General features: G+C 36.4%; 1 protein-coding gene across 2 annotated transcripts; it reads left to right on the top strand.

The window, feature by feature from the left end:
* Positions 1 to 1,553: 1,553 nt before the first annotated feature.
* Positions 1,554 to 18,381, top strand: LOC145778117 (uncharacterized). 2 transcript variants are annotated; one of them, XM_082589530.1, is made up of 15 exons: positions 1,554 to 1,703; positions 3,047 to 3,150; positions 3,495 to 3,679; positions 5,691 to 5,792; positions 6,420 to 6,551; positions 7,570 to 7,784; positions 9,697 to 9,837; positions 10,545 to 10,758; positions 11,971 to 12,233; positions 13,397 to 13,493; positions 13,775 to 13,889; positions 15,079 to 15,224; positions 15,895 to 16,000; positions 16,978 to 17,119; positions 18,146 to 18,381. In XM_082589530.1, the coding sequence occupies exons 1-15, from the start codon at positions 1,657 to 1,659 to the stop codon at positions 18,345 to 18,347; spliced, it is 2,211 nt and encodes a 736-aa protein (XP_082445656.1). In that variant the 5' UTR covers positions 1,554 to 1,656; the 3' UTR covers positions 18,348 to 18,381. The 2 variants fall into 2 exon arrangements, with proteins under 2 accessions (XP_082445656.1, XP_082445657.1); XM_082589531.1 differs by lacking the exon at positions 1,554 to 1,703 and adding an exon at positions 2,020 to 2,219.
* Positions 18,382 to 20,107: the final 1,726 nt, after the last annotated feature.

Here is a 20,107-nt window from a genome sequence, read left to right as displayed (position 1 = left end):
ATGCCTTGCTAATTTCTGGAAAAGTTTATCAGAAACATTAGAAATTCTTTTCAGTCTTTAACTTTGCAACAATAGGAAAATTGGTTAGTCAGCTTGTCTCTATAAAAGCAAAAAAGGGCGACAATACTTGATAAACAAATATAATACAAACTGATAGCCTACACACAAACACTGTCAGAAGATATTTCATTTTTTTGATTAAACAAATAGAATTTGCAAAGTTAGTTTAGTTTGTGTTATACTTTATCAAAAATTTTAAGATAAGAAATAAAACGTTTTAATTAGCAACTCTTCAACAACTTACTTTCTTATAAAAAAGGTTATCACAGAGATATGATAGACATTATTTCCCCTTTAGTGTAATCTGGTTACTTGGTAACTCGTTTTACTGAATATCATACAATTATATGATCAGTTGTTTTAGTCAAAAGATATTTGACATAAACAAAACTGAGCTAACAGCTAAAGCCATTCAATTATAAAAAAATATATTTTAATTTGCACTATTGATAAAAAGTGTCAATTAATCATGTTTGTTTCAACGTACTGTAGCTCCATTTTCAGTTCAATGAACACACAGAAAAAAGAATGACACATTTCTTTGATTCATCTTGAAGCAACACCGTGGAGATATGTAAATCCCATGCAGTTGTCCAAGTCAAAGAGTTTCCACATTCAAAACTAAACTTTTTCAAGCTAAATTATCGAGACAAGTAAAATTCCAAGATAAAACGTCATCATTAAACTTTTCATTAAATTTGGTTTTGAATTAAACCAATCGTCGACGTTTGTATGAAGCAGAAAATTTGTGATCAACCGAATTGAAGGACTTGGAACCAATTTTTCGTCAGATCAAGTTTGCGGAAGCCTGTCACTCCGTTGGTAGAAGAATACATGTGACAGTGAAAAATGATGTGGTTGTTTGCCTCGATCGCACCACATTGACACACAGCAGACGCCCTCCTGCTCCAACATGCCAAGCAAGCAAAACCTTCAATTCCCGTTCTCGATAGGTTCAGGGTAACCCATTTCCGTCTTTGAAGCTCGGAACAAAGTGGGAGAAGACAGGAAAGATGTCAAATAGACCATGTCGGGATTTTATGTTCGGAGCAGTGCTCAGTTCGATAAACCAGGCATCCGACATGATAAAATTAAAGAGCTGGAGTTTTGTAGCATGCCTCACAAAGTGATCAATGATCCAAAAGAATGCGTCGTGTGATGAAAATAAAAATAAGAAAGTCCGGCCTACAGACGAATCCACACTTTTGTGGCGAAAGCTCTATAATAAACTTGAATTTGCAAATTTAGTGTAATATCGTCAACTTTTTTTTTGTATTATTAAACTTTATAAAAAGAATGCGGCATGTCCATTTGTCCAGGATTACTTAGAATAAGGGGAATGACGAATAACCGGCTTGGACTAGCTTTTTGTAACTTTGTTTTTTAATAATTTTTATGTTTGATAAATTTGTAATCCATTGTTTCGTAACAATTAGCTTGATATAACAAACGTTTTTATATACTTCAATAAAACACAATATGTTTGGAGACGATTGACATTATTTTGAAAGAAGTTGTGTCCGACTATTAAAAACACAAATTATTTTGTTTTTTCGTTATATTACATTGACGAGGGTTTCTTGTTGGCACAGGCTGATGTGTTTCAAATTTCTTGAAAAGAAGCTTGCAACATGGAAGCAAAGGTAAAACTGGAATCGTTTGTGTAATGGTAAGCAGGTGTACAGTATATCCAGACCAACTTTTCAAGTCGACAACTTGTCTTTAATTTTGATAAACTTTTATTATTAGAATTGCCACAAGACGTTCAATGTTTTCAAACTTATGCGGGAGACGATGACCGTGTAACATAGCAATAGCACTACAAGAAAATTGGAAGTCAGACGCAAAGTTTTAGTTGTCCATCGTTTAATAATAATAATAATAACAATATTTATATAGCACCACATCCACAGTCAAACTATGCTCCTGGGCGCTGTACAAGTACATGACAATGGTGGTAATTAATACGGTACTTTCAGTCATAATATTCAGTGAAATAGAACGTTTTTAAGCGAGTTTTGAATTCATTTAAATTTTCAGCTTCTTTTACACAAATAGGCAAACAGTTCCAGCAACTGGGAAGGTGCGATTTCCATATTGTGTCTTACATGCAGGGTTGCACAAGAGCAATTGATGTTGAGAACGCAAAGTTCTGGCAGGTTTATAATAAACAAGCAAATTGTCCAAATAGATTGGAGCAAAACCATGGAAAACTTTATAAATTAATAGACTATTTTGAAGCGAATACGACACAATACTGGAAGCCAATGCAGGAGTTTTAGTATAGGAGTAATATGCTCACTGCTCATGTAATGTGGAATGTTATTTAACAATGAATTTGGAGAATCAAGCCTAAATGTTACAAGTGCATGAGTTAAAGTTTTACAAGCATCAACATATTTTATGAACTGTCTGGTGGAACCAATATTTTTAAGATGACAAAAGCAAGATTTCACAGTGGAACTGACAAAGTTTTCTAAACACAAACATTGATTGTTACACCAAGCAATTTAATTGAGTTAGAAGAAGAAGGATTGATATTATTCAGGGTAAGGGTCATGTCGTTAAACTTTGAAATACACCGTTTCGGAGAAAATACAATAAACTGACATTTTTCTTGATTCAGTTTCAACATATTATAAGACAACCAATTGGAGATATCAACCATACATTTTTGGACTTTTGATTTAATACAACACAAAGAATCTTCATCAGTAACGTGCCAATACAATTGTATATCATCAGCATATAAGCATCAGCATCAGTACGAAAGCCCATGTCGCTTTATGATGTCAAACAGAGGATGTATGTAGAGACAAAACAGGACTCACGATGGCCTCGGCAGAGCCCGCAAGAACTGCAACAGTTGACTGAAAATCGCCAACTCTGGAGACTTTAAATATACGCTATTTTGCACCCCACTGGTGTGAAATAAGTTAACTTATTATATTTATATTAGCAAAATAACCGATTTTGTATTTGCCAGTGTAAAGGATTCCGCAATCATATCCTGTTTTTTCTTTATCGCCCTGATTGACGAGTCTCATTCCCAATGCTCATTAACTAACCCCTGTAGATTCGACGAGAGTAGTAAGTCAACTCATAATGTTTTTTATGATATTTCAATGTTTTATTAATGAGAATGTTTCTACAAACTCGGCATTAGTTATTGCTTCTAAATTAAGTATATCGGTGGTGGATCCAAAGGGAATTAAAGCGACCCTCCCCCTTAATGCACAAAAAAGTAACTTTATTTACGGTGTATTTGCAAGGTTGAATTATTGAAGATCTACGTACATATAGCCACCAAGACAACAGTGAACAATTGAATTTGTGACAACATTATTACGTAGCAAATACGTAACATAGATTGATTGACACACTGCACTGCCTTGGCCCAAGTAGAGCAAAAGCTTACAAAGAATGTTTTTCAGAAAATCCTCTTTTGACAAATCCAACTAGATTGACTTCTTTAAATGGAGTTTTAACGGTCACATTAAATGTTCGAATTTCTGAAGTTAAGTTTGATTGGCTGAAACTTCAAAGACGAACGTACAACGGGAAAATTCCTGGTCCCACGTGGAGGGTGAAACGTGGAGACTCGGTGTCTGTCGACCTGGTAACTTATTGCTTTGTTGATGACGTTTGAGATATTGTTGCTTATTTAAATCAGATACGAATGTCCACATTTAAATCAACAAACCAATAAAGTATGCTACTTATGTCCAAGACAACAAAAGCCGTCATTTTTACATTAATTTAACGTCTGCAGACTCAATGTAGAATCAATGTAAAAATGATCGGTTTTCTGTCTGGGATACTACAAGAGCTTAAGTGTTTTAAAAATTGTGACAAAGTTAGAGTTAGAGGTTAGAAACAAAATAAATAAACATATAAACCTTAAAATGGCTGATGTTGCTGGTACTTCAATAGGCCTAGCTTACATGAACAGCAGGCAAGGTCTATGAGAGGGGGGTACGGAGGGTACGGCGTACCCTTGAGGGCTCAGGACTGTGATTGATGGGGGGACCGGAATTGTGATTTGATAGTTTACGCACAAAAATGTTTGGTTAAAACCATTCTAAACGACTGATTTCAAGCATAAAAGTTGTTATTCTTTAGTCCTGGAGAGGGCCCGTAATGTAGAAAAAGGGCCCAGAAACGTAATTGAATGTATTGCGCGCAAATTAGGGGCCCAAAGTGGTGATTTAATGCTTTACGTGCAAAAATGTTTTGTTAAAAGCATCCTAAATTAAATCAAGTTGGTTACTCTCCTGTCTGTGGGGGGGGGAGGGCATAGTGTAGCAAAAGCAGGTTTGAGAAAAACCCGGGCTTTTAAAAAAAAAACTATTTGAAAAAGGTAGTTTCACGCTTATTCCACTTCAAAATGAATTTCGGAGCAGAAGCCGGAGTAAAAAAAAGTGACTTCGTTCACTTCTGCTGGGCATTTGGTGAATGCAAAAGTTAATGAAGAAAGGTATTGTTCAGATGTTTAATTTGATTATGTTTTAACAAGATGTTATGTTTGAGCCTTGGTAGAGAGATTGACTGGTTGTTCCAGATACATAGCCTATAACCCTTAGTAACGTTAATGGATTTAACATGTTTTATTAAACACACAAAAAAAGAAAAAACTACTAAATCCAACCTTTTCAACACCACATAGTGTCCTCATCAGGAATAATTAGGCTGCATCTAAGAGAAATGAATTTGAAAATTTTATATTAAAGCTGTACAAGCGACATCTCTCAACAGCACCATCAACAACTGACACACGAATTCAATGCAGGACACACAAATTGGCAAGAGACAGATCACATGATATGCACAACACAAAACACTAAATAATAGTTTTATTGCAGCCTGATACTATTATTGCGCATAAATGTCCAATTCTGCAGTATATTGTTGTATGGTGTGCAATACGCCTAAGCAAACATCACGCGTTTTGCCCAAGACAAAGGGGGCCCGGAGTGAGAGGGGGGCCCGGAATGACTCTTCGTACCCCTAGTAAAAAATTCTCTCAGAGGCCCTGACAGCAGGTTATGGCCTTCATTCTGTTGCATTACAGAATTTACCCGCAGTGCAGGGAGAGACTTTTATGTCATTCTCGCTTGATTTGGAACTTATGCATTTCAGAAACCATCTTCCCTAGAGTATATTAGTTTTCTAACAGCGCAAATGGTTTTGCAGCCAACCATAACTTTTATAGCTCAGCCACGGCTTTACTGAATTTAGCTATTTCGGCCAGCACTTTTCAGTTTTTATAACATAAATTTGCAACATTTTCACCTTGCATCACTTCACTTTGTGGTATTCAATTAATATTTGTTGCAGCCTATCCCAGACAGCAAAACCAGTCATTTTTACATTGTACAATGTAAAAATGACGGTTTTTGCTGTCTGGGACAAAACATGATATTTTGTGCATTTAAAAACGCTGGAACCTTTCACAACAAACACAAAGAAGAAATTCTGTCTCCCAATGACATAAAATAATAAGATTTTATTACATTAACTCGGGCATTGAAATGTTTTCCTATATTGCATCAACTGTATCAAATACAATGTGACTTACTCTTGTTGTAAAAAGTGAAATACCGATACTGACTTTGAACATACATTCCTAGGTAAATTTATTGACTGAACCGCAAAAAGAACGCTACCACAATGAATTTCAATTTCCAAATTCAACCAATTTGTATATCCACGGACTGTACATAAGCAGCCAGGTATGTGAAGCAATTGATATCTTTTTATTTTACAATCTGATTTTGAATTGCAATTGCGTTGTTTTTATTACGTTTATTGCTTTTCTACCTTATTTTAAAAGGAGCCTGTTTTGATCATATTTGCAAAATGTTCATTAACGGACTTGGCAGTACTTGAGGTAATGTGGATTACGTAAATGTAGATTTAATAGGAAATCATATTTTTCTCTGTATCTATAAAATCTGGTGTATTTAAACAAATTTGGTGAAATGTGGTGTATTTTTAAACGATTTGGTAGCCTACTGAAACAGAAAATCTTGGAAGCTGATAAAAATTTAATGTAATTCTACTATTCACGTTGTTGGACATGTGAGTAACTGTCCCGATTTACTCTTAGCGCTCCCCAACCGCCAAGTTTATAGCAAACGCTCCCAGGGGGAGCTGGCGCCCACTTTGGGAATCAGTGTTTTAACTCCTCTATAAACAAATCACTGACAACCAACATCATTAAAATTGACTTAACTGCATATCTGTATATGCACAAAAGAATGATAAATGTAAATTTCCTATTCAGCGGTTTGTGTAGCGACTGTTGCGTGCTAAAGGAACGGTAGATTGTAAATTAACGTAATAAAACATAATTTTAGCACCCTCAAAATGATGTATTTCTTAATGTTGCTCCTGGAATTGGTGAGACAATTACGTTTAAAATCGACAGTGAACAGCCAGCAGGTACTTATTGGTATCATCCTATCTTACATGGAAGTTCTATGTTTCAGGTAAATTAAAGAAAAGACTAATATTATTGTAACTTTAAAGATTGCAAAAATCTATTGTTCCAAATTCTCTCTCAGACTGTAAATCATTTGCTTTGTACATAGATTTAACTTCTGAAAACGATGAATCAATATAAAAAGCGACTGATTTGCTGTCTGGGCCATTTACTCAATTTTTTGAAATGATTTAATGGAAGAAATCACAATGTTTAATGCTTTCTGAACGACTTGGGAAAGTATCTTTTCATAGAGCCTTGACAATCCACATACGGCTGTAAAAAATTTCCATCACTGCAATCGTCTACTTACTAAAGACGTAGTGTGCCTTGAAGCGTCATCTACAGTAGGCTAGGGGATTGTGGTAAGAGGTGGTGGTTGGGATGGTGATCCTAGTTTTGTTTGGATGCAACAGTGTTTCCACTACAAAAATCACATTTTACTATGATTAGTTTTTAGTTGTTTTCCTTCATTCGTGATGGTGTTGCGCATAATAGTTAACAGTTGTCCATTATTTGTAAATACTGTATGTTCTTGTGTGTTTTGTTGTTGATATTTTTGGTATTATCATACTACTGTACCATTGTAGGGAATAATCTTTGCGTAACATTTGCACTAAATTATAGAATTTTAGTTGAGTTTCTCTTCGAGTTTCTTTCAGCAAACCCTTTCTCTTTTCTTTCAATTCTTATTAAACATTAATTTGTCATACGTAATTTTCCGATGCTTGACATTTGTCATATCAAGAACACAGGATGCGGCTGAGTGGATGACTGACACAGTCTTTTGCTGCTTCCTGTCTCTTGTGCGATGTACTTTTTGTGATGCTAGTATTTGCAAAGGTTATGCTTTTTCGAACCATCCCAGACAGCAAATCCCCGTTTTTTACTTTAATTTAAACTCTGCAGACGTTAAAGCAATGTAAAAAAACGGTTGATGTGCTATCTGGGATGGTGGTGGCCATGTACCATACTATTCTGACAAGAGACAAAACATAAGAGTTTTCGTCTTCTCTTGCTGACAGATTCAAAGCGGAATGGCAGGGATGCTTATTGTGGAAGATCCTACTTCCGGACCAGATGCTCCCCCGCCAGCACTTGAGTACACGTCCTGCCCCAATTTCTGTCAAAACGAAATTGAGTTGATATTTCAACCCATCCTGTTATATATCAATGACTGGGAAAGCAAATGGGGATTTGCCTCACTTCAAAGAAAAATTCAAGATCATCAAAATTTGAGGTGAACTAACTTCCGTAAGTAGGGCTTCGTGGGAATAACCATTTGGTAAAAAACTGTTTGTACATATTCAATCTTAATAGATTTTAAAGCGAATCTTATTTCACATAAATGTCAATTTGCTTGTGTGATGCGTTTGTACCAAGCGTTTATTTCAATTTACGTCCGCACCGATCAATTGGTCGATAGATAAGGATAACGCTATTCTTGAAACAAATTATCCCGTTTGTAATTGGTAATAAAGCTAATGATAGTGTTGACATCAAATTAGTTTGATTATTCGATAGAGTAGTATCAGAAAAAAGTTAACAAAAACCTAAACTCCCAAACTACTAGAAACTCGATATACCTACACAGTAGAACGACCACACGAGCAGATAAGGATAACGTTGTTTGTAGATGTTTCCGAAGCAAATTGTTCGGTTAGGATGGAAAAAAAGCCTATGCCAGAGCTTTTGTCAAATAAGTTTGATTATTTCATAACTACAAGAATAACTTTATCCAATATTTCCACTTATCGGTCAATTGGCCGGTGTGGTAGTTTTACAGTAGGTTTATTTACGAGTTTTTTTTGAGGTTTTAGGTTTAAAGCGTGGCGGTTTAAAGCGATTATCTTTATAAAGCACGTAGTTCATACCTAACTCGAGGATTAGCCGTAAATCAGTCGATTAGTATGCTCATTTGCGGAAAATGTCGCAAAAAAACAAATGCCCTATAGATCAATGTCATAAGTCAAAAGTTCTCGTCAGTGTTTCATAAACGTTTTTTACACACAAAGAAAGCAGACAATACGGCAATGTTCAATGCTGCTAATGTGCATTCATCGAATGCTGGCATTTGTACAACAATCTAATATCTTATGATATTCATGTACGAGAAAGCAGACTTGCACAAACAAGTTGATCCAAACATAACTGCCAGGTTTATGTCATGGATCGAATTAGAGCAAAACCACTCACACGTCACGTTTCGATATCCTTCTTTGGTTGCTACGCTGCATTTGCAGGCATTTTGTCACACCGACTTGCAGTGGTTTATCTACAATTTTTAATGCCCTTTACATTACAATTTGTGATTTTATTATATTAGTAAAGTCGACGAGAAAGGCTTGCTTCACAATGATGTCTCTGTCTTTTAGAGGCTTTTGCTTAAGACAAAGACGCGATAGACACAATACAGAAGAACGCAATTGTTGTGGCGTTTTCCCAGTTATTAGTTTTGGTTACAATTGACTTTCGTGTTGAAAATGTGTTTTCAAATCCCCCTCGTACAACACCAGTGTACAGTTTAAAATGCGGTTGAAAATGTGTTTTCTTTGCCAATATCCCGCTGCATTGCATAGCAAGCAAATGTACTTGAATGTCAATAATCAAAATTAGAACCCATGCAAGTAAAAACAAATTGCTTGTAGGCTACTTCCCTTGCGAGCAGCTTGAGATCAGTCTCCACTGGTTGACCACGGTCGACTAGATGGGTACCCTGGACCTTGATAGGTTGCACTATGACTATTGAGTAGTAGCACTAACAAAACACTATCTCACGCGTTCGGGAGCCAGGCGTATCTGCAATAGATGCAAGCGCTATGAAAAGCACTCTACAGTAGGGTATTATCTATTGTTGTCATCGCATTATCATCAGTAGTAGGATATCCTTTTATACTTAAAAAAGGATACTTCAGGCACTTAATGGAAAGCATGGCATAGCAACACTAACGAAACTGTAGGCCTACTCACCTGGCTTTCCAAAACCTGCCCTGAAATCTGAACAGTCATGTCTCACACGAAAGAAGATCAGTAGTATAGGCTGCATGAACATAGCGTTTGGTTTACATTGCTGATGACATCACTAAAGGAGGTTTCCTGTCGAATATAGTTACTTATTTTGACTTTAAATGCATTCGGTCCTTTTGTCGTAGGTTTGAGCACATCTCAGTTTCAAAAAGTAAAACTCTGGAAGGATGGCTGGAAGATAGAGCAAACAGAATTGATCACTTCACAACCAATGGGCTGTTATTTCCCCAGGTGGTGTTCTCTGTTGGACACACGAAGCGGTTCAGGTAAAAGAGACGGTCGTATTGAGACCCATGTGCTGATTTTATACGTGCTTATAAAAATTTGAAAAACATACTGATAGAGAACTTATGATTTCTTCATGGTTGAAGTATAAAGTCTTCAAGTCATAATAATGTTATGCCTTCTTGATAATTGGATTCAAAAAGTCGCTTTTTCATAGTTTACTAGTTATCGTGAGAGTCTCATTACCACTGAAAATGTTTTTCAAAATTCTTGTTTTTTTTACATGTAACCTAGTCATTAAAATCGGTTGGAGCTGGAATGATTGAATAAGTTTGCATGAAACCTTACGTAACGCAGAACTTTTTCTTGTCGGTTTTAGCTGATATTAATATTTCAGAAATAAGATGCAGCAGTTGCAAATAAAGTGATCAATAAACAAAATGGAGTCAAAATATTATTTTATTATATTTTGTTTACATAATTATTGCGTTCTGTGATAATGCTGTGCTATTTACATTTTTTATGCATTATTTTTCTATGCAATCTTCGTTTTTTCAATTGTTATTTACCAGCATGCTTCACTCTCAGCACATCTTCTGCTTTGTGTTCTGTCTGGTGAGAAACCTGCCTTTCTTGCTAGTGTTTACAAAGCTTTCATGACAAAGTAATCAGATCTTAAATAAGACAATGAGAAATCGTAAATAAGGATTCAGCTTACCAACTTATCAGAACAAATATATTTCCGCAGGATGATAAATGCTGGAGGCAGTAGAACGCTAGAACTATTAATTGTTAAAGAAGGAAATTTTAAAATTTCAACTGGCTGCGTTTTTCGAGAAATAGCTTTCGATGGAGTGTACTTGGACAAACCTAGAAGGCCTCCTTCTGGTTTAAAAACACTTATTCTTCCGGGTGGAACAGCTGATTGGCTGGTGGTATGCCACACCCCTGGTAGTTATGAGGCAAGTAGCATGTTATTGTCATCTAGTTTGGGTTGAAAAATAATTCAATTCGGAAAAGTTTATTTTCCTATTGGTACCTAAGATGTTTATTTTTACCCTAAATCAGACATATCATAGTAAATTTTAAAACAAATAGATAAATTTAAACTGATATTGCTATATCTAATTCCATTTTCTTCCTTGAAAAATAGAAAAACATTAAAAATTTGCAATATACGAGGTGTGATAAAAAGTAACGGGCCTGCATCTACCGCGCTCTTGGATCAATGCCAATCAGCAAGCCACTTTTTTACCATGCAACACAAAAAGTTCTTCGTTGCTTTGTGTTGAAGCGTTTTTAAGCTGAGTCATTCTATTCTTTCGTTGCAGGCTTTTTGTAACGTGGTGTTGGTAACCTTTTAACTGAGTGTTTCAAACTTCTATCGGTTATCCGATGTGATCCTGAAACGAAGAGGCAGAGCGTACACTGGAAGACACTACAACCATCCATAACCAGGAAAGTGCACGTGTCAAAGTCGAAGAGCATGGTTATGTTAATCGCATTTTTTGTCCAGAAGGGTTTGGTTCATGATAAATTTGTGACTCATGGTGAAACAGTAAATCAGGATTTCTACTAACAGGTTCTCATTTCCCTCCACCACCGAGTTCGACGTAGCATGTGGGCAATATGGAGTGACAACTCATGGCTTCTTTACCATTACTATGCACCCGCCCACAATACCATCAGTAAAAGACAGCTCTTGGTCAAAAAGCAAATATCATCCTTCTCTACTTCCCTTCATTTTCCTCAAATCTGGAGCAGTGTGACTTTAGGTTTTCTTCCAAACTGTAAATTTTTCTATAAGAAACTTGTTTCTCATCTTCGAAATCAATCAAGTTCTCAGTGAAGAGAGAGCTGAAGCGCTTCAAAGAGAAGTTTGCCAAGTATTTACGTGGATGAAAGGATCGAATGCAAAAGTGCATTAACTCGGAGGGAACTACTTTGAAGGAATGAATTTGTAATTTACGAAAAAGATTGTGTAATTTTTTTTATAACAACAAACCCATAACTTATTATCGTACCTCGTGTATGCACAAAATTAAGCAGTCATCAGACCAAGGTTGAGCAGACCAAAATCCTAATCAACGGCCGATGTACCTAACCTACAGTCTTGTTTATTAATGCTTGGTTTTTATAGCAACATTTACTAATGGTCTATATTGTGTTTGTAGGTCCGTTCAATCCCGAGTTCAGTTGATGCCAATTCATTGGGCATAGTGGAAAGACACGATGAACTTCTGTTTAAAGTCGTTGTCACGGGTGTAAACGCTGCTCCAGTGGCAATTCCGACTGTTTTTCTTCCTCCCCAACAGACTCGTTTCTTAAGAGATTTTAGAAATTTGACACAAGACCAGGTTCACGGACGGTATGTGATTGAAGCATCACCAGGTTCCTTGCTGAATCGAGCTCCGCTTTTCAATGTATCTGACTTTAGGTGAGTTTTTCTGACCAAATGAAAATAGCTTTTATCGGATTATTGCATGTGAACACTGAACACGGCTTGAGGCTACGTAGAGATAGCAAACAACTATAGCCTATGTCCAAGTGATCAGAGCAGTAGGTTACATACAAAATAGCAATACTTTCTAACAAGGATATCGATAGATCATAATTTTTATTAGAGGAGTAGACGTATATGGCTGTTCTCGCTGATGCTACACTTTTATAAGATCAACCAGTAGTTCGCAATGTGAGTCGTGCGCCCCACCGGTGGCCATGGCAAATTTATGATGAAGTGTGAAGATTTAGGACATAATAAACAAACTTATTGACATTTCTTTATCATATTCATAGTATTTTATTATAAATTGACCGGAAATACAAAATTCAAATGCACTTGTTCACTATCAAATTAATTGTTGAAAAGGAGCGATCTTCCGGGCGTCAGCACCACCTGACTACTCACTACTCACACTCGACTACCGAGAAACATCAAATTAATTGGTACAAATATTAAGTTTGTTGGCTTGTTTACTGGCATATCCTGATATATCATTGAAGTTTTTGCACAATAATTGTCATTTTGTTATATCACAAACTTATCACGTATAGGTTATCGTTCCCAAATGGAAGAAACTGCCGTATTTTATTACCTTCAATTATGCTTTTCCTAAACCTGATAAACAATACTACAAAAAGTGCTTAATGCCAAGTGAAAAGCCACGCAGAGCGAATTACATCAAACTTTGTTACGACAGTTCACTGAAAATCTTAACAGCCTGTTTCCCCTCAATATAATCATCAGAAGAAATTCTATTTGAACAAAATTCTTCTGATGATCCTACTGAGGTGAAACAGGCTGGCAAGGTTTTTAGTGAGAGTGGCCAATATTGTATGTCCTGATAGCGTCTGCTGAACAATCTGGATGATGCACATATTTTTTCAATCTAACTTAGCATTGAATCACTATATACTTTTTACAATATTATTTTTTACTAAAAAACTAAGCTTCCCAGACAGAAAATCAACCGATCTTTACATTGATTTAATATCTGCAGACGTTGAATCAATGTAAAAAACGGTTGATTTGCTGCCCGGGTGAATACCAGTATATTAATAATATGTGCTGCTCAAGTGTTTTAGTTTATGTATTTACAGATTCATCAGTTATGTTGGAGAAGTCCAGGAATGGTATTTGACAAACACAGACCCTGTCCATGGCTACCCGATACACATCTCAACAAACCATTTCCAAGTGAGCACAGCTGATGAGTGTGATGACACAATTGTTTGATCAATCACGTGATGGGAACAATAAACACAATAGGCTATAGCCAAAGAAACCTATACACAACAGGCCTTGCCAATGTGCAAATCGGCAGTAATGACTAGAGGCCGATAAGATTTTCATTTTGACTACCTTTTCTCTTTGAACTGATAGTTATGAGAAATTAAATCACTAAATTGTAATCGTTAATTAAATTTAGTCCGTCTCAAATGATTTTCGAATCTATTTCGAAAGCTGTTTATTTACAGGTGATCAGCTACAACCGCTACACTGGGCCTTTCACTGCAACTGAAAAAAACATTCACACACTGTATGCTCAAGATAAAAGCATGTGCTATCATCAAACTGCGCAATATGTACCAGGTAATCACAATCTCATTGTGATGCCGTCGAGATGAGAGCTCCTAAAGACTTTTTGTAGTTCAGATGTAAAACATATGTATAGCTTGATGGGGGTTAAGAAAATATTTTTTTTAACACTTTTGTTAACTTAGTCTAAAACCTACATCAATTTGCAAATGCAATTAAGATCGATGTTTTTTGATCATTTTTCCCACTGCAGAACTTAGTTATGGAGCCACTCTTTTGCATTTATTACATTGCACCCAAACTTCTGCTTTAAAATCCACCATTCACTGCACACAATGCATTGGCAATCTACATTTGTCACTCTTTCAGGGTTTTTAGACCTTGAAGAGTTTTTGCTTGTCTCTTGAACTACTGCACTTTTTTGATGTAGTCGTTTTGTTTTAATAAAAACACATGAAAGGAATTGATGAACAAAATGATTAAGCACCTAGACTTTTCAACTAACTTCAATAAGTTGTTAAAAATCAACTAAACATTTTTTTAAGCATACCAGCACGTTTTATTATGTGTATACAAGGGAAGCTTACACTGCATGACGCAAAGTTTTGTAAATCTTAGCTCACCCTCCAATAGGATAAGCTGGTTTTTATGTAATAGACAAATAATACCCTATATGAACAAGGTACATGAAAGCTTGGACGAAAAATAAGGCATTTTCACTAATTGAGGCATAATTTTGGTAAAGCACTTCGTCAGTGATTTGTTTTGTGACCCAACCAAAATAGCCATGACTGAACAAAAATAAATACCCAATAAAACTAATTTCCAAGAAGGAACTACACGATGAATAGTTTTGAGACAAGGTACAATAAATGTAGTTTCGTTTAAAGTAAAAAGTTTTGGTTTGATCAAAGATCCTCATAGTGTAATGCTCTGTTTAGAACTTTAGTCTAACTAAACCACAAAAAAAGTTGGTCAAAAAGATGAAGGTAAAATTTTACACCAACTTCCGGTTTGCAGCCTAGACCAAGACAGCAAGCAAAAACTGCTCAGCAGTTGGCGTTGTCACATCACAAATGATCCACTAAATGCGCTAAAGCATTTGTTTGAGTGCATTATTTCCAAAGAAAAAATTATGCTTGATTATAATTTAAACTGACCGGTTTTACTCGACGAATTGTTTTGCCCGAACTACCCTATATGTTTTCATGGAAAACGCTAATTTGTCATATTTACATTCCAGGTCAACGTGCCAATGTTTCCGGGCATCCATTAGCATATTTTGGACATGAATTGCGTCAAGCGTACGGGGGTCATGGGACGTTGGGTTATGTGCCTCCTGGTGAATTTCGAAGCGTTATTATGCTTCCTCCCCTTGTAAACATTACGGTAAGCAAATCATCGTATTGTGGTTTCTGCATTATACAGAACCTCGAATTGCTGAAGTTCTGTTAAGTTTGTTTTTATTTCTGACCATCATAACGACAAACCACACATACCAAAAGATAATATAATAATAATGAATTATTGTGTGATTTTATTTAACGATCCTTTCATCGCAGATATGCGTTCTTCTCTGCCCCATACGATACAATTAGTGTCAGTGCAGTCGAGAAATTTTTTTCTCAAGCAGGAATAAGATACATTTCTACTTTTAAAACTCTTTTGAACTTCAGTTCCTTCCTTCTTGGATCATGCCACTGAATAGTCTACAAATACAGGTCTTCAAAAAGAAACTTCTAATGGCTCTGAGAAGTGAATCTTTGTCAAATTAATATACTAAGTAAAATTAAACTTCTTAATAAACTTTACTACACTTATAATATTTACTAATAAAATTTGCATTCATCAAATACTAAATATAATTTAAAACGAACTCATTCAAGTCAAAAGTACGTTATCTAATGTAATTATGATAAAAAAAAACTTTTAATCTGTATTGTCAAGTATAGGCGTTTGCATAGCCTACAAAACGTTTTTGTTTGGTTGTAAAAAATCAAACGTTATAATGCAACACCCTAACCTTTAATTGTTTGTAAAAGTCTTGCTCTGATTCCAGATACGCTTTATGCCCTTCAAGGCTGCTGGGGATATCATCATTTTTTCCACCACGTTGGGTGACAAAGATCAAGGGATGACTGTTGCAACAACAGTCATCGACCCATGTTAGTAGCCAATCTTATTTCTGAAGATGAGTGGATTTTATAACTCTATTCTCTGGAGGCAGTTTGCGAGGAGAACCGTTTCTTAATCATGATCAAATAATCACAGACAATCTTTCATGCAAGCTATGTAATAAAAAGTGAAAGTGTTTAATTGTCATACAGTGGAAACAGCTTACTTGGCCACTTACCGGACTGCAACGCATTTACGCTGTTCATTTTTTAAGAACAAGCTCAAAATACGCTACCCAACAGAAGATGATAGTTTTCTGTTCACTTGAAGATGATTAAAGAGTTCATCACTATCGAAATTTTCTCAATTACAATTTTTACCCCTTCAAATTTCTAGTCTCGTGATTAAAACAACAGATTAAAAATGCATTAATACTACAAAAGAATATTTGGAACCGGGCTGAAGTGGCTGTGTTAACGGGGTATAGTCTTATTATCCAGAGTGGTCGCCGACAAGGCTTCCACTGTGTATTCCTTTCATGATGTATACACTGTACACTATTATTTCATTGGTTTTCTTATTTGCATCAGCTGCCTAAAGTTTCAAATGCATATGAAAAGCATCATTTCTATAGACAATTCATTTTCCCGCTTTTATAGCTAAAACTCAAAACTCCAAAAGTTTGGAACGCTTGACCTATTGCATCAAACCTGACTTTGAGTCTCATTTTGGAAGCGTTTGCTGGACATGGGTTTATTAATGTTTACATTTTGGGATCTTTATTTTTTGGTTAGTATTAAATGAGATTTTCAAATACTGCACTGCACTCTTACATTTAGAGTTGAGTTAAATGCAAAATTGATCGTTCGCAAAAAATGTTTTGACATTATTACAACTTTTTAATACCATTGTCTTCATATTGAATGGCGTTTGTCCCGGTAAACTTGCTTTTTCTAAAGCTGCGTCACTTTTTTTAATGTCTAATTACTTATGATTGCTTTAACGATTGCAAGTTACTTGTTTCCAGATCTTAATCAAACAATCAAGTTTTTGAGATATTATCTCGTTACTCCTGGCGTGTGCAAAAGGTGCGACCCATTCCCGTTTAACGCAGACACGTGGGCTTGTCTAATTGCAGTGTTCAACGAAGGAGGTGGCTGGGGTTTCAAGTAAGCAGATGTTTGTGAATTAATTCAAGTAATTTACTTATAGGTTAATTAATGAAACATGCAAGTGCCAACCAATGGATCTTCATGTGTATTTAATATTGCTACCACCTCCGGTTGAGATGATGCAGCGGATAAGCCGCTCGATTTCTAATCATACAATACTGGTTGGACTCCCGGCTCAAGCTGGTTGTTGAAAACCACCGATCACCTCTACCCAGGGTGTAATAAATTGGGTGGGCGTAATTGCTGAAGGAAAGTCGACCGAGAAAATTGAACCGGCCACCCTACTCTCGTTAGTGCCGAAAACTTAGCATAATAACCTTATCTTCTCATTTTCCGATGCTTGGAACAAGCAAGGGACTTACTTTTACCCTTTCACCACTTATGGGAGGAAAATCTATCTCAAAAGGAATTCTAGAAGAAGAGTTCTTTTACTTGAAGTTTTAACACAAGTCAGCCGCTTCCATTCCAATATGCGCAAGTGGGATTTTCCTCCCTCATCGGCCTGCAAATGCGTCGAGGTGAAACATACAGCTGGCAATGTCACTTTCGAATGTTCCAAGCACCGCATAATCGTTAGATATAAAGCATTCCTTTCCTACAAAGTGCCTTGATTTGGAGCTCAAGGATTTCATTGGTACCGGCCAAAATTATCCCCTCAACGGCCCACGACCATAGTCACTACCTAGTTATTTTATCATGATCCGTGTTGACTTTTGTGTTGATAAAGCATGCCAAACTTTGCAAGGACCAACCATAGACAAATCCATAATAGCAAAGCACCATACAGATCGTCATCTTGTAGTAATAATTTGTTATATATTTGTATTTTATGTGCTGTTGCCTGTGTACTTAAAGATAGAAATAAAGTAGTCTGAACTCATAAATTCAAAGTCAGGTATACTGTATAATATCAAAAAGTCAATTTAATTTTCACTTTGTGGGTACCAGTGTTTCAATATCGCTTCTGTTCGCATAGGATACCTTGAAAGCGAATTCTTAAAGCAAACAAATGTTTTCTTTCAGCTATTACTATTTGCTGTATCTCCTATTCCTGATACCACTCAGCATCTGTGTGGCCACTTTGTGCTATTATCGTTTCATGCGAAATAGAACATACGGTGGTGGAAGTTACAGAAGCAGCGAATACGCGGAAAGAGTTGTACACCACAAGAAAAACCGAGCCCAGTCAGACGACGGTCATGAATCTCGGAGACCAAGTCGATGACTGCAATGTCGTGTGTTGGTGCAAATAAAAACATACAACAAATAATACAGTTTTTGTCATAGTCAGACTTTTGGTTGGCAGTTGAAGATGAAGTAGCAAGATGATGTTGAAGTATTAAGATGAAGTCGACAAAGGACAAAAAAGTTAATTTTGGCGTAACTGATGGATGGGAAGATGACTGGCTGATGAGGCCTATCTGTGCGGCGAAGTTTATGCTGCATGATGATCACTAAAAGGATGATTGGTTAAGCCGCTAGAGTTACGTTTAAGTGTCCGCCCCGTTAGCTCAGTTGTTACGCGCTCGGCTCAAGATCAGACGGCGAAAGTTCGACTCTCGGGGTGTGCGCTTGAGCAACGCATTTCAGGACTGCTCTCTATTCAGCGGCACCTAGTGAATGGAATAATTTCCCGACAGCAATACTTCAACAATCGGAAAACTTCACTCTGCCAATTTCGGTAACCGGCCCTGCGTCAAGAGCCTCTATCTACACTGTCTACAGGTATGCGAAACTGCCAGGAATAACCTATCAAGGTTTTGTCAGTCCGAGGATAAAGATTCAAAACCAAACCAGTGTGTTAATAGCGTCTTTCTGAGACGCAACTGCGTACTCTTGGTAGACGTTGCATGTCGCTCTTTGTGGCGTCATGCAAGCAGCCTCAACACTCAACTATGCAGTAGACATAAACAACACCGAAGAAACACGTATAGCATACGTACTGTGTAGCATACGTACTGTATAACATACGTACTGTGCATCATGTGAAAATATACTCGTGTCCATATTTTGTTCATCAAAAAGAATCTGATCACAATCGTATTTTTAACTCGTTGTGACATTATAACGAAATAATTTTGCAAAAAAATACAATGTAAATTGAAACTATGCGGTAGCCAAACAAGCTTTGCTTTTTAGTGAAAAAATTTTAAAATCATTTTTACAATGAAAGAATTATTAGGATAGGGGAACCCAGTCACTGTACTGTGTCATGCGACTTCACCGACAAAACACATGTATTCTGCAAATGCAATCGCAACACATAAGCGAAGCAATAACACTATAAGCAAAGATTCTATTTTAGGCTATAATTGAAATAGCCTATAAGCAAAAATATCTTTATAATATACGTAATCTTAATTGCTGAAAATAGCCTAACCCGTAAAATTAACAACTAGGTTAACCGCAGCAATACTTTAATTTATAGAACAAGGTTTCTCTACAGCTGCACTGAAATTGGTCACTCAGTTGTCTAAAAGGTATGTTAGAGCCCAAACGCATGATGCCAAATTGTATTAGCGAAAAAGTCGATCTGCGTTTTTGCCAATTTTTAGCAGGATAAAACTGGTCTTGTAGATTCTTTCTTTTGCGTTCATTAGAATTAAACTTCCATAAACAAATGAATCAGTTTCTTGAATCAGTTTCTCAAATTAGCTAAAGCAGATTTGAAGACAACTTTCTTCGCATGCAAGCAAACAGTGATGTGCCTCTCTGTAAATCATGTCTAGTCGTGAACAGAGTGAAAGTTGCCAACGGCTCAAGTACATGCAAGCCAACTTTCAAGCGATTAAAATGTAAAATATTCTGAACCAAGTTGCTTGAACGTTTGCCGATAAAACATCATAGGATGATAAAAACCGTATCGTTGTTTCATTATCAAAAAGTAGGCCTATTCTTTGAATTTAATATCATCTTCATAACTGGCATTACGCCACTGACTACGTTTGGTGAAGTAATCGTCGTTTTCGTGGTGAGGCTAGGACA

This window comes from Aplidium turbinatum, chromosome 10, assembly GCF_918807975.1.
Source record: "Aplidium turbinatum chromosome 10, kaAplTurb1.1, whole genome shotgun sequence".
NCBI lineage: Eukaryota > Metazoa > Chordata > Ascidiacea > Aplousobranchia > Polyclinidae > Aplidium > Aplidium turbinatum.
The sequence above is the reverse complement of the archived record's forward strand: the minus strand, read 5'-3'. Positions and strand labels throughout refer to the sequence as shown.